The following is a 14,428-nucleotide window of genomic DNA, read 5'->3' as shown; positions in this document are numbered from 1 at the left end:
GTAAAAGAACAGATGTGTCTGTGGAAAGGGAAGGAGCCTGCAACGTGACCAAGCTCACATCACTGTTGCAAGTGGTTACCACAGTTGCATGGTTCTCTTAATCTGACGAAGCCATAGTGTCTATATTCTCACCAGAAATGTTGCCCTGTAAGCATAAGGCCTAATATCCACCCAGTAGCAATCGGGAGAGCTAATGAAATAAGTTAAGCAATACTATGAAATGCCAGTGGACAGGCCCAGAATAAAAGGACGTCAACAAAACGGCACCTAAAAAGCATATGGGAATAAAAACATAGCTGGGTTAGGTAGGTTAAAAGATATTTGGGGTCAGAGTCATATCTACCAAATGAAGTTAAATGACCCTTTGTTGGACCTTGGTTGTGGGGGAAAAAAAACCCTATGGGGGACATTAGAGATGATAATTAGAGGGTTTATTTTAGTCAGGACAAGCTAATATATAACATGAGGGAATTACAGTTCTAATGGGGAGAGATTTATAGGGGGATTTTAAAGATTCCTCATAATTTGTAAACATGTAATGTATCTTTGATTTATTTAGTTTTAAATGGTTCAGCAAAAATAATTAAACTGGAGTGTTAACAAAAGTGTTAACAGTTGTCATAAACTGGCCATTGCTTTTGGTGCATATTTATGTATGTATATGTACATGGACATGCTTTGCTCCCTGTGTATGTTGGGCATTGTGCTTGTTAATCCAGTGCTCTACCGCTGAACTGCACTCCCTACCCCGCAATTAATAGTACATTTTTCCAATTGCGCATGCTAGAATTTCTTCATAACAGAAAGCCATTTAGGAAGCTACCAGCTCTCTCTGGACTTTGTTCTCCTCACGGTGGTAGGATGTAGCCCCTCTCGCCCGTTGTGTTGTGTGGATTGAAACAGCCAGCAATTTTTAGTGTGCTCACTGCTAGGCAACTAATGAGTGTCTGCTCAGAGCTCTGTGGCCTCCTTTCTCCACTAAAATAGCCTTGAGTTAGCAGCCACTGGGTGAAAATACTCTGATAAAAACACTACTATTGAAAACTCTGTTCAGAGTTTCAAGTCAAGCAGTTCTAACAAGAGCTGGAGGGGAAAAACTCAAACTGCATAAGCAGGCAAGTCAATGAAAGAAAGAAACGAAATTATTTAAAATAACAAGAAAACAACACTTACTGTTCATAACTTTAGCCAAAAATTTTTTACATAGACAAAATTTGCTTTATTGGTAACAACTTGGTAAAATTATAGTTGGTGTGGTTTTATCAGCAACCACACACCTGATCCCAGCCTAGAGCCCAGTATAATATTCCTTAGAAGCTCAGCTCTCTGGATATACCCTAGATTCACTTTTATATACTAACATCTTTAGTTTTATATACTAAGATCTTTAGTTTCATAATATATAAATGAAAATAAGAAAAAAATCCCCTAAATATAAAATCATTGGAGGAATAGGAAGATGGCTCAGTCAGTAAAGTACTTGCCTTGCAAACATGATAACCTGAGTTCACTTCCCAGAAGCTACGTTAAACAACAAAAAATACAATAAGCTGGTGGTGGTGCGCACCTCGAAACCCAGCACTCGGGAAGCAGAGGCAGACGGATCTCTGAGTTTGAGGCCAGCATGGTCTACAGAGAGAATTCTAGGGCAGGCAGGACTACACAGAGAAACTCTGTCCCAGAAAACCAATAAAACAAACAAACAAAAATTGTCGAAGCTGAGGTGCCGGTGTGTTTGTATGATCTTCCTCCTGAGAAGGCAAAGACAGATGGCTCTGCTGGGCTTGCTGCCCAAACAGCCTGGCGTATTCAGCGATTTTCATCACCTGAGTAATAACACCGTAGGTTGTTCTTCATCCTCCACATACATGCACCATGTGCATGTGCCTGTGCATGCATGCACCCGAACACACGCACACACACACACACCATGTGCATGTGCTTGTGCATGCATGCACCCGAACACACACACACACACACGCGCGCGCACACACACACACACGCACACACACCATGTGCCTGTGCATGCATGCACCCAAATACACACACACACACTCTCTCTCTCTCTCTCTCACACACACACACACACCATGTGCATGTGCCTGTGCATGCATGCACCCGAACACACACACACACACACACGCGCGCGTGCGCACACACGCACACACACACACCATGTGCATGTGCCTGTGCATGCATGCACCCGAACACACACACACACACCATGTGCCTGTGCATGCATGCACCTGAAAACACACACACACACACACACACACACACACACACACACACACACAATGTGCATGTGCCTGTATGCACCCGAACACACACACACTCTCTTTCTCTCTCTCTCTCTCTCTCTCTCTCTCTCTCTCTCTCTCTCTCACACACACACACACACACACACACACACACACACACACGTTAGAGTCATGGTCTTAACACCAGTTTTAAAAGTCTAATAGTTTCATGTAAAAACAGGTTTTCTGCATCATATTTGAACAACATTACAAATGCTCATCTGAAAAACAAACACAGACAAGAAAAGGTGGTTGATCACAGGGCCTTAAAAAGCGGGCGCGGGGGTCAGTGTTCTCATGGCTCACACCAATGGTCCCTGTACTAGTAAGTAAAAACAGGACGAATATGGACTTGAGGCCGGTCTGGGTTACCTAGTAAGATCATGTCTCAACAAAAATAAAATAAAGCAAGATCGGTAATGCTGAGTGGCCATGGTAAGTCTCATAACTGCCAAGGGATTGGACAGTGGTATTTTGAGTTAGCTTTGACATAAAATGAATAGTCTCCAAAAAAAATCATCACTTGGAACTTCATGATGAGAAGATAGCTGAGTAAGTGCACAGAGGGAGGCGCGCAAGAACGTAATAAAACATGGCTGTCCATCTGGGTTTGGGTATATAGGTTATGACACACTCATATGCTAAAATACTGTTTCTTATTAATTATAGTACATGTTGAGGCTGGTGAGATAGCAGTAGGTAAGAGCACTTGCCACAAGGACTGAATGTGATCTTCAGATTCCACGTTGTTAAAGAAAACAGCCAACTCTGTTTTTGCCCTCTGACCTCTACTGTGGCATGAGCATGACCGTGGCATGGCCATCCTGCGTGCGTGCGCACGCGCACACACACACACACACACATACACATAAATGTAAAAAAAAATAATTTAAAAAGCATTTTTGTCCAAATGTTGAGAGGCTGGTATCATGATCTTATGACAGATTTCTGCTATGGTTGAAACCAAGTATCACTACCTTAGAGTGACCTTCTGGGTACAAAAGTGCTGAAATTTTATTATGTTGTTGTTTTACGTCTGTTCGTTTTTGTAGTCATTTAAAAGTTTGACAGCAGGACTCTCTGTTAGATTGCATCTGGACTGCACTGTTTTTCTAGAAGTGTGGCACAATGAAAAGTTGTTTGTTTTCAACCAAGATTGGTAGACATGTTTCTAGCATCTTATTTTCTCCTGCCCACTTTTTAAACATTTTTTGTTATGTCCAGATCAAAGATCTGTGGTGTGTTTCCATGTGTAGGTGCAACTGTTTCTAACTTGTGAAATTTTCTGTTGGCAGTTTTAATTTAATTTAATTAAAACTGCCTTTTTAATTTATCCTCACAAAATGTGAACAATGCCCAATTGCTCATTTTCTCCTGAAGAACTTACGGTTTAAGTAAATTATGTAGTTTTTTTAAGTAACTTAAAAAACGTAAAAGGTTTTGTTTTAGTTACAATTTCAGAAGGATAAAAGTATTAACTCTCAGGAAATATTAAATAAACATAGGTAAATGATTTTTATCTACTACTTTAATGTGAAAACCTTAAATACACTTCTTTGTCTCTTGGGTGGCAGAGGCAGGTGGGTCTCTTGAGTCCAAGGCCAGCCTGGTCTACAGAGCAAGTTCTAAGACAGCCAGGGCTGCACTGAGACGCCCTGTCTTGGGAAAGCAAAAACAACAAAAGCAACAAATTAAAACCAAGCCAAAATGAAAGATTATATGTCTGAGTCAAAGACTGTTTAAGAAATGATAAAATGACTTCATAAGAAATATTAGCATCAGATTTCTACTTCTAATTATTTTGAAGCTGGTTTATGGTCCAAAAGGCCACAAAACCTGGGGATTATATGTTCCACTAGACAGGAATTATTTGTTTGTTAACTGGAAAAAAATTTACAAGTTAATAAGTAAAATTTATTAATGAACCTTTAACATGATCTACCACTGAGCTATTTCCTCACCCCACCCCTGTACCCTCTTCTCATTCTGTGACAGTCTCACTAAGTTGCCCAGGGTCATCTTGAGTCAGCTATGTAGCCCAGGCAAACCTTGAAAGTTTGGACACCTCCACACAAGCTGGGATTATAGGCATGTGCAACTAGGTCTGGTCTCAAATAATTTTCAATGTAATGGATATTAGTAGCATTAAGCAGTTGTACAAGGATATATGTTCTAAGCAAATCAAGATAATGCACAAATAATACAAGACAGTTATACTAAAATGGTTGGTGGATTCACAGGATTATCAAGTCTTGTTAGTCAGTGACGCAATGGGTGGGGGATGCAGCTGCTAGAATGCGTGCCTCACACGTGCAAATCCTTTCTAGCACACCAGAGGAATGGCATGAGACAGTGCTTTCTAGAGTCTCTGGCTTTATAGGTTCATAGCTGTGATAACACATAACATGTGTGTAATATATATGGACCCTACACACAAACACACATTTGTACTTAAGTTACTGATAGATTTTTCAACCTACAAAACACCAGAAAATTCCCTTTCAAATTATGTCATAATACATGGCATAACAAGAAAGGAAATATGTGTACAGCAGTGTACTGGGTTTTCTCATCTTATAGACATGTACAAGTACATGAAAATCCTAGACTGTGGTACATACATGACTGTTGAGATTTTCAGTTAAAGACATTTTTTTTTTTGCTGGGGCTGGAGAGATGGCTCAGCAGTTAAGAAGACTTGTTCTTGCAGAGGCCCCAGGTTCACTTCCCAGCACCCATACTTGGGCTCACAACCATCTGTAACTCCAGTTCTAGAGGATCTGCCGCTCTCTCCTGACTTCTGAGGACATCAGGCGTGCACATGCAAGCAAAAACACGCATACACATAAAAGTAAACAAGATAAAAACAAACACAATTTTAAAAGATGTTTGCTTTCCTCTGTATACATTTTTGTTTAGTAAGACGCGATATCCTTACAGTGAGTTTGAACCACAGTAGTAATCAGAAACTTGAGGCTGTTTTGATCTCTAAGGGCAGTGAAAACTTAATTTCACGTCTCAGTGAAAAGTCAGCTCTGCCCGGCTGCGGGGTAACGCTGTGCTTCCTGTTCATCTAGGAGTGAAACTGAGCAGCCTTCTGGGTAAAAAGGGGAACTTGGAGAAACTTCAGAGCTACTGGGAGGTTGGATTCTTTCTGGGAGCCAGTGTCCTGGCCAATGACCACCTGAGAGTCATTCAAGCCTCCGAAAAGCTATTCAAACTGAAGACGCCAGCATGGTAACAATCAATACCATTACATCTAATAAATAGCCATGTACTGTTCCTGAATTTTATAACTTATAGTACATTTTATTTACTTTTAGGCTAATGCCAGAATCGGTAGGAAAAATAGGATTTTCATGAAGAAAGCCTATTGCGTTAAAAGTTCTGGTGACTTTGGTGAAGTCACTAAAGCATTCCTGTGTGTTGGACAGCCCACTGGGCCACCTCGACCAGTGTCAGTCACATGAACTGCAGAGGCGGCACATCCTGTGCCTTCCAGTCTGACCCACAGGCCAGATCTCAGACCACATACTCATCCCAGCCTCTCTGGGCTCCGTTCCAAGCACCACGTGCACTTTGTTTCCTTTATGATCCGGTCTCAGTTTGGGAATTCCCGGTTTTGGTTTTCACTGCCGCTCACTCCTAGTGTAATAGGCACACTGGAGCATTTCCGATGTGTGTGCTTTTTAAGTTTGAGGCTATTTTTTTAAGAAGGTATCCAAGTCTCATTATTGCTTGTGTAGTAGGAGAGAGAAAAATCCCTTCTGCATTTGAGACTTATTTTTAAAAGATAATGCTAATTTCTATACTGCAACACGTGTGGTGACTGACCATCGAGGGTAAAGGTGTGACAAGATTAACAGCCGTGCAGAGAAGGGCCCCCTCCTCGCACAGGTCTGAGTCCAGGCTCTCACTGTCCGCATCCCAGAAGCCGACAGCCATGGTGGCTTCTTACAGGACTTCTTCATCTTCAGGTCTTCTTTAACTAGTCCTCGCTCACGGCGGCATCCTTGCAGCGTGGTCTTTCTAAAATCCAGGCCGACCTTTGTTCCTCATAGAAAGCCTTAAGTCATACAGTTTAGTAGTCCTTGGAGCTGAGGAGAAAGTCCATCTCCTTGTTTTGCCAAGCAAGGTTCACCTCAGCCCTCCCAGACTCGCTCTTGCTTGGCTCTGGTGTTCACGATGCTCTCTGTGTAAGGAGCAAGCCTCAGTGTGCTTCTCCACCTTAGAGTTCAGCACTTGCCTAAAGATGCCTTTTCCAGCCTCCTTGTTCATGCACCTTGGAGAATTCCCAACACATCACATGTCCTAAGTCAGATACTAACTTCAAATCCTCATGCTGGCCATCCCCTTTCCCCCCTCCCCTCCCACATTCTTGTTTCTGATGTTTTTTTTTTTTTTTTTTTCAGTAAGCCTCTGTCAGTGTTCATGTCTTTCTTTACAGTACAGCCCCACTGATTTTATTCATGGTGTTTTGTATTTGTCTCCATGGCACCGTGTGCACCTTGAGGACGGGCTGTACCGACAGTGTTAAGCATGTCCACAGTGGGCTTGACCCGTAAACGCACGGGCTACATACAGCCACATGTGCCATTTCTTTTTGACGAATATTCTGCCGGCACAAGTGGAGACTGAAGTATGGACTCACAGAGCTCTGGCTTTTCCTGCCTTCTCTTGACACCGTTCTGCACAGTTACTGAAGCAGCCACACAGCAAGGCCTGTTTATAACGTCCACGTCCGTCCACAAAGTGCTTACGTAGCCTCCATCTTGCATAACCATCCTCTTCCCCGTTTCTCCCTTTTCCACTTGAGGCAACATCTGTCCTCTTTGGTTTGAGGACATTTGTTTAATACTCAGGCTCAGTGGTTCAGAGTAAAATAATCTCTCATGAAGGATTTATTTCAGAGCCTTACCTTAAGGGGGCATATTTAAAAGCAAATGTGCTCAAAACAAAACAAAACAAAACAAAACAAATGTGCTCACCTTGTCTTCAAATTGAATATAGGCATTTAAAACTTGTGTGTTACAAATGGCCATGCGCGCTCACAAACACACACACACATGCACATGCACACACACACACACACACAAACACACACACAAAAAGTGTCTCTGGGGCTGTAGCTCAGCTTTGAAGCATTAGCCTGGCATACACAAGGCCTTGGTTTGATCCCCAGCATAAGGGCAAATAAAACATGTTTTAGGGAGATGTTTGGCGTGAGGTCCAGTTTACTTACTTAAGCCTTCTAAGCCTGAGCTTTCACGTCTTTCAGAAGCATGCTTTGCAGAGTTTTTGTGAAACTTAAACATATGAAGGTATCCGATATGTAGCATAAAGTGGAACGTGTTGATAAACACGAAGGTGCAGGAATAAGTCCAAGGACACTCCGAGGGTGGAAAGCACTGCTAGGATGAAAACAGGGTTGAGGGGAGGAGGTGGCCCTGCATGTGTCCCACCTCATGTCCTTCCATTCCCAGGTACCTCAAGTCTATTGTGGAGACAATTTTGATATATAAGCATTTTGTGAAACTGACCACAGAGCAGCCCACGGCCAAGCAGGAACTTGTGGACTTTTGGATGGATTTCCTGGTGGAGGCCACAAAAACAGATGTTACCGTCGTGAGATTTCCCGTGAGTACGCTTGCTTACATCCGACTTCTGTTCAGTTCTGTGTTCCTTCTTGACGTTAAGGGGCTTCTGGGGCTTCTGGCAGCGTGAGTTTAACACTTGTGATGTGCGTGACTTCCAGACCCTGTGTCCTAGTGCACACAACATGCATACGTATTTTCTACAGATTGATTTGTTTTGGTTTACTTTTAAGCGCTTTATTATTGCTTTATATTCTGAGACTGGGTCTGGTTAAGTAGCCCAAGCTGGCCTTGAACTCCTCCTGCCTTCTGCATGCTGAGTGCTGGGATCACAGGCACCTGCCACCATGCCCAGTTTAGTTGACTTTTCAAAACAATAACTTTCCAAGCCAGAGAAAGGAGGCGCATCTTGATGTTTGGGGGAGGGATTTGAGCTGCTCCTTCTGATAAGTCCTGAGGCATGCTTAGAGAGCGATAGAGAGAGCAGATTGTGCCTTAGTCGGGTCAAGGCACCTCTTGAACCCAGACAGATGGATGTTGTTGGAATCCGTCTTGGATTATCAGCGTTGTTATGGTGAAACTAAGAGCACAGCACTTGTTCTGCAGTTCTCTCTCAGCCGCTCTAAGCCAGGTGGGTCAAAGTTGCCTTGTCGCCACATGTGCTCATGTGGCAATCACTGTTTCCAGGCCTTTGACTCTGGACAGCGATGACTTGCAGTTTAGTATTCAATTCAGTTTGGTTTCTAGCAGAAAGAAAGAGGGGGTGGAGGGAGGGAGGGAGGGAGGGAAGGAGGGAGGACACGACTGAGCATGTGTGTATGTATGGTAACGCAGACATAAACAGGCATAGACATATAGATGTATAATTTATATTACATATACATCTTTGTGTATGAATATACACAGGCATAGGTATAGACCTGTATATACACACATGTTGTCTATATATAGCACAGATGCATATTTGTGTGAGTGTGCACGTATGTGAGTGCATACATGTGTTTGTGTGTCACCATTTCTAACTAATTTGAATGGGTTCGATACAAACTAGTCTGTTGTAATGTAAACAACTGAACAGAGAAATAACACCCAGGAAGTTTTGAGAGGTTATGAGATTATAAACTTGAGGCTAAAAAAGACTTTCTTTTCTTTCCCCCTTTTTGAATCTCTCTTCTATTTTAAATGTTCTCTGGCCATCCCTTCTTCTCTTGTCTGTACTCAGGATCAGACTCAAAGCTAAGCAAGCGCTCTACCACTGAGAGACACCCCTGGCCCTTCTTTAAACTGAGATTGTGGGGAAAGGGCGAGGGGGGGCGCAGAGAGAACAACCAGACCTCACTACACAGCAGACTGGCCTTGAATTCCCTGTGTACTCAAAGCTAGTTTCAAACTTGGAATTCTCCTGCCTCCGCTTCAAAAGTATTGGCATTACAGCCACATGCCACCGTGTCCATCTCAGAGACTTTACTAAAGGAAATTAGTTCTTCAGAGAAAATATCATCTTATCCTAATTGATTTCACTTTAAAATGGAGGAGCTCTGCTTCTACTCTGCAGCTGTGAGAGCCTGAGTCCCACCTGGAGAACCTGTATTTGAAAATCTGGATCCAGGGTTGTACACTTAAAACCCCAGTGCTGGGGAAGCAGAGACAGGAGGATCTTCTGGGCTTGCTGGCCAGCTAGCATGGCCTACTTGGAGAGTTCCAAGCTAGTGAGAAACCCTTTCTCAGAAAACAGGGTTGGGGCTAGAGATGTCTATGGCTCCTTGATTAAGGGTAGCACAGGGGTTTGATTTCCAACAACCACATGATGGCTCACAGTGGTCTGGAGTTCCAGTTCCAGTGGATATGACGACCTCTGCTGGCCTCTCCAGGCACTGCACACATGTGGTGGACAGACAGACATGCAAGTGAAACACACACATGAATAAAAATATATTTTTTAAATGGTTGGCTGATCCTGAGGAAACATACCTGATTTTACCCTCTGGCTATATGAACACATGTGCACACTTACCCAAATATACATATGAACCCACACAGACACTCATCTATACCTATACACTCACACAACAAAGTGGAGGTTCTGAGGAGGTATAGAAGTATCATGTATAGAACTGTAAAATAACAAAAGGAAACTGCCGTAAACATGTAAAACAAAAAACATTGAAGCAGGAAAAATACTTACTACAAATGCTGTAAAATGGACAATTTGCCTAATATGAGAGTTAAAGAAGATGATCCTATGGAAAGGGAAATTAGCCAAATTAAGTAGACAGGAAAATACAAATTAAGTTCAGAAAAAGGTTTTGGTCCGCTGGACTCATAAGTAAAACCTTTACAGTCAGCAAATATTCGAGGACAGGGACATTTTAGATTTCACTGGTGGGTATAAGCATTGCAAGGCATTCTGGGAAATTGTCTAGGGAGGGGATGATAGGATGTAGAGGGGACCATAGGGACTTCACCTGTCTTCTTAAGGTCTGTTTCTTTAAAAGGTGTCTTGACGCAAGCGTGGTAAGGCGTTGGCTTTGTGTTCCGTGGACAGAGGCACAGAGCACACGTTACAGTGCAGACTCGTTTATGGTAGCTTGTTTTGCAGCATTCCCATTTGTTCTTGAAGCCTCGTGGTTTATTTGTGGGTGTCTGTTTTTGAAGACACTAGAAGAGAGTGTTTTGTGCTTGTTTCTTTCACTCTTACTCCAGAATACATAACTGGAAAACTCAAAACTGCTTTCCCATGCTTTGTTGTTACACTGAGTTCAAAATTGTAGTTTTCTAATTTTTACTTTACTGAAAGAGGGTTAGACACTCTCAAGACCCCGCACCGCACCATTCTACCCCTGACCCACACCATGTCTCTCTGTCACTACCCACATCACAGCTCTGTACCACTGACCCACACCATGGCTCTCTACCACTGACCCAGACCCACCACTTGTTTTGTTTTAATTTTTGAGACAAGGTCTTACCATGTATGATATGCTAGTCTAAAGCTTTGCATCATGCCTCAGCCTCCAGAAGAAGCGTGCCTCACTGTTCCTAACTAACTGAACTTTTCTTACACTTTATTTTGTTTCAATTCCAGAAAGCCTAAGTCTACCAAGAAGTTCCAGATTTGGTAAAAACATATTTTTATTTAATCATGTGCCTATTTTCCTGTATTTGAATGTATGAATAGGCATTGCAGAAAGTGCACATGTATCATTTGCAGAAATAAGGAAAGCATATGGTAAATGTATAAAAAATAAGCATGACATAGATCGAAAACAGGCAGAGAAGGGTGGGAGAGAGAGATGTGCATACTCAGATACATACGCACATATGAATTTGGGTAGTAAGTTGTCGTTGTCTGGAACTGGCCACTTACATTCCTTTACAGAGGGGAAGGAGCCCGCTGGGCTCTCTCCGTCACTGTAATATGTGTCCTCACAGTAGCCTCCTCCATGGCTCCTGATTAGGGGATCTTTGGTCATCTTGACTAGGATGGCCTGGTTATCCTTTATAAAGTCAGTCTGACTGAAACCCAGTAGCTACCACATAAGAAACTGTAGACTGGAATTGTTTCTATATATCTCATTCCTGTAGCGTTTTTCTGGGGGAGGGGGCCCATGAACACAATCAAAAGACAGTGGCAACTTTGTGAAATGATTTGCATGATCCTATTGATAAGCGATAGACTCCCTTCCCTAACCTTCTCCTGGGGGCAGGGGTAGATTTGCTCTTCACCTTGTGCAAAGCCTGAAGCCAAGAGGACGCAGGAGCCTGGTGCTCTGAGACCCTGCAGAGACCTAGATGTGCACTGCCTGCTGACCGCTCCTCTCGTAGGCCTCGCCCTGCCCTCCTACTTCAGATACGTGAGGTTGGCAGCCACTGTAGTGTTGGTGCGAAGGACAGGAAACCGAGAGCTGCGTGAGCTGCATGAGCTGCGTTCGGCCCCGTGGCTCTGTTCAGCAGCCTCCTTTTTCTTAGTGGATCCTTCTCTTTTCTTCCTTTTCTTATCTCCTACTTTCCCTTTTCCCATCCATTCCTCAGCTGCTCCGTGGCTCTTGGACGTGTGCCTCGGTTCCTCCTCTTCTGTCATTTCAGGTGCAGATCAAAGGGCTCCACGAACGTTAGACAGTGGTAACCTTGTCTTTGTCCCATGTCTGTCCCACGGAGAGAACACGTAGTTCAGCGTTTATCTATCAGGAACACTTGGGAGACAGTGAATGCGTACTTGAGCAGGAGAGGGAGCTCATCTGAGCTCGTGCTTTTCTCAAGTAATGAGCTTACAGAACCAGAACAGAAGGTTCTTGTTTGTTGCTGAAGAAACCTTGGAAGATCTTTTGGGAAGCCCATCTTCTGTTCTCTGTATCCTAAACACTGGGTTATTCAGACACGACAGTGCCATTTCTACAGTGGTGGTTGAAAATCAATCTTTGGTCTCACTCCGTATCTCTGAGTGTGACTTACTAGAATTGGAGACCCGCTTCACCTGGTAAAGGGCGTGGTCCTAGGCAGGACTCGGACATCTCTGTGAAGTTTGTGATAAAGCATCTCTTGCCTTGTACATAGCAAAGGCCTGATCAAGAAATAAACTGCTGACATCTAAAGCTTTTGTACTCAGGGTAAAGGCAAATATGGGAGCTCTCTGGCCCCTCTTGTTACATAAGCCTACTGGGTTCCTGGTATGTGGCCCGAAACCAGTTTTCTGACCCATATTCTGGTACTGCCTTGCTCAAGCTGCATTGTATGTTTTTGTGTATTGGGGGCCTGTTATTTCTTGGTGGCAGGGCTGTAGGGCTGTTTTTCTCTCCAGTTTTATCTTGTGAGCTTGCTTGATGCACTGTTACTTCTGAAAGTAATTTTAGTCGGCAGAGTACAAAGAGCCACCGTAGTTTCTCTGTAATGAAGTAACGGCTTTTCTTTCTTCTTTTTAAACATTCTTGGATGCCGAAAAAAAAAAAAAAGGTTTTGGCGCTGGAGATGTAGCCCAGTTAGTAAAATGCTTGCCCACATGAGTGAGTTTCCTGTCGAGTCCCACACACCACTAAAACAATAGTGCAGGCCTATGACCCCTGCATCTGGAAGGTAGGGTCAGAGTGACCAAAAGATCAAAGTGGCAAGTTCAAGGTCAGCCTGGGATACTCACAACCCTGTCTCAATTTTTTTTTTTTGGTAAAAATTGTCTTTAAGGATGTATTTTTTTTTTAAAAAGGCCTCTTGGAACTTTAAAATCAGGGAGTATATGGTATATTGATGTCATTCCCTCTTGGTGTAAAGTATTTGTAGTAATAAAAGTTTTTTATGTAACTTTTCAATGTATGGATCCTCAACTTGCTTATCACATGCTCTTCATATGTCTCTAAAATGTGAGGAAATTTTATTTCTCTTATTGAAGATTGCAGTTTCACATTGAAGGGAATGCAAAGATTATTTTTTAATTTCACATAGTTATATATGATTCTTTGGTTTATATATAAACCTTTTCTGACAAAACCCCAAATTATTTATAAATCCATTTTCATGGCTACAAGAACCATACTGCCGCCTCCTCATGATAAAGTGTGACAGCAGAGAGCCTCAAGTTTCTATTCTAGAAATAGACTCCTTTTAGGGAACAGAAATGTTTTTTATCATGTCTCTGTCATTCTTTGACACACTTCTTTTCATAGAAATAGCATATGTATTACAGGATGGTTAATTCAAGCTTTGGGCATGAGGTATGTGCTGTGTTGACACCTAAGCTGGCCTGGAACTCACTGTGTAACTCAGCTGGCTTTGAACTTGCAGTGCTCCTCTGCCTCACGAGAGCCGTGGTTATAAGCATGAATCACCATGCCTGCGGAGGTTTTTTTTTTTTTTTTTTTTTTTTTTTTTTTAATGGATCAGTACGTTCTCATAGAATAGCTGAACTGTGGAACGTCGAAATATAGCTTGCCCTTTCACAGTAAGAGCTGGGCCTTAGCATATGTGTATATCGTAAACCACTCAGAAGACCCCGGAACACATCAGAGTTAAGACGGTTTCTACAGATGTGGAGCCTGTAGCCTCTCCCACATGGTGTTGGATTTACTGCAACAGCTGTCTCTAACGCAGGCCTTTGCTTTATTTTTTTTTTTTCTCTAGGTGTTAATATTAGAGCCGACCAAAATCTATCAGCCTTCTTACCTGTCTATCAACCACGAGGTCGAGGAGAAGACAATATCTATTTGGCACGTGCTCCCTGACGACAAGGTGAACTGTGCAGTAAGATGAGACCTTATGCCTTTCTTACCTCAGTAAATGTGCTAATTAAGAAGAATAAGTGCATGCGGTAACATAAGCAACGCTAATTTGGTGTTAGGAGTTTCATCAACTAGTAGGATATACTTGAAATAATTCAGATTGTTTAGTATAGATGCTATAACTGTTTCAAGCGTGCTGAAAATTGGCATGTTTCTTTGTTTTAGAAATTCGTGCTGTAACTAAGTTATGCCCCCGAAGGAGTACTTTTTCAAAATTATGCCAAAGAAGTACTTTTTAAATAATTTATGTTGCAAACGTCATGTCTCT

At 42.6% G+C, this 14,428-nt stretch overlaps 1 protein-coding gene across 1 annotated transcript in view; it reads left to right on the top strand.

Moving 5' to 3' along the window:
- Nucleotides 1-14,428, top strand: part of Map3k5 (mitogen-activated protein kinase kinase kinase 5) — a 187,038-nt gene that overhangs the window by 106,612 nt on the left and 65,998 nt on the right. The window contains exons 9-11 of the mRNA XM_051164552.1: nucleotides 5,378-5,537; nucleotides 7,784-7,937; nucleotides 14,003-14,110. Of these exons, the coding sequence (XP_051020509.1) occupies nucleotides 5,378-5,537; nucleotides 7,784-7,937; nucleotides 14,003-14,110 (422 nt within the window). The remainder of the gene's footprint in view (nucleotides 1-5,377; nucleotides 5,538-7,783; nucleotides 7,938-14,002; nucleotides 14,111-14,428) is intronic.

The sequence above is a fragment of the Acomys russatus genome, chromosome 21 (assembly GCF_903995435.1).
Source record: "Acomys russatus chromosome 21, mAcoRus1.1, whole genome shotgun sequence".
In the NCBI taxonomy this organism is placed as follows: Eukaryota; Metazoa; Chordata; class Mammalia; order Rodentia; family Muridae; genus Acomys; species Acomys russatus.
This window is presented reverse-complemented; position numbering and strand designations above follow the sequence as displayed.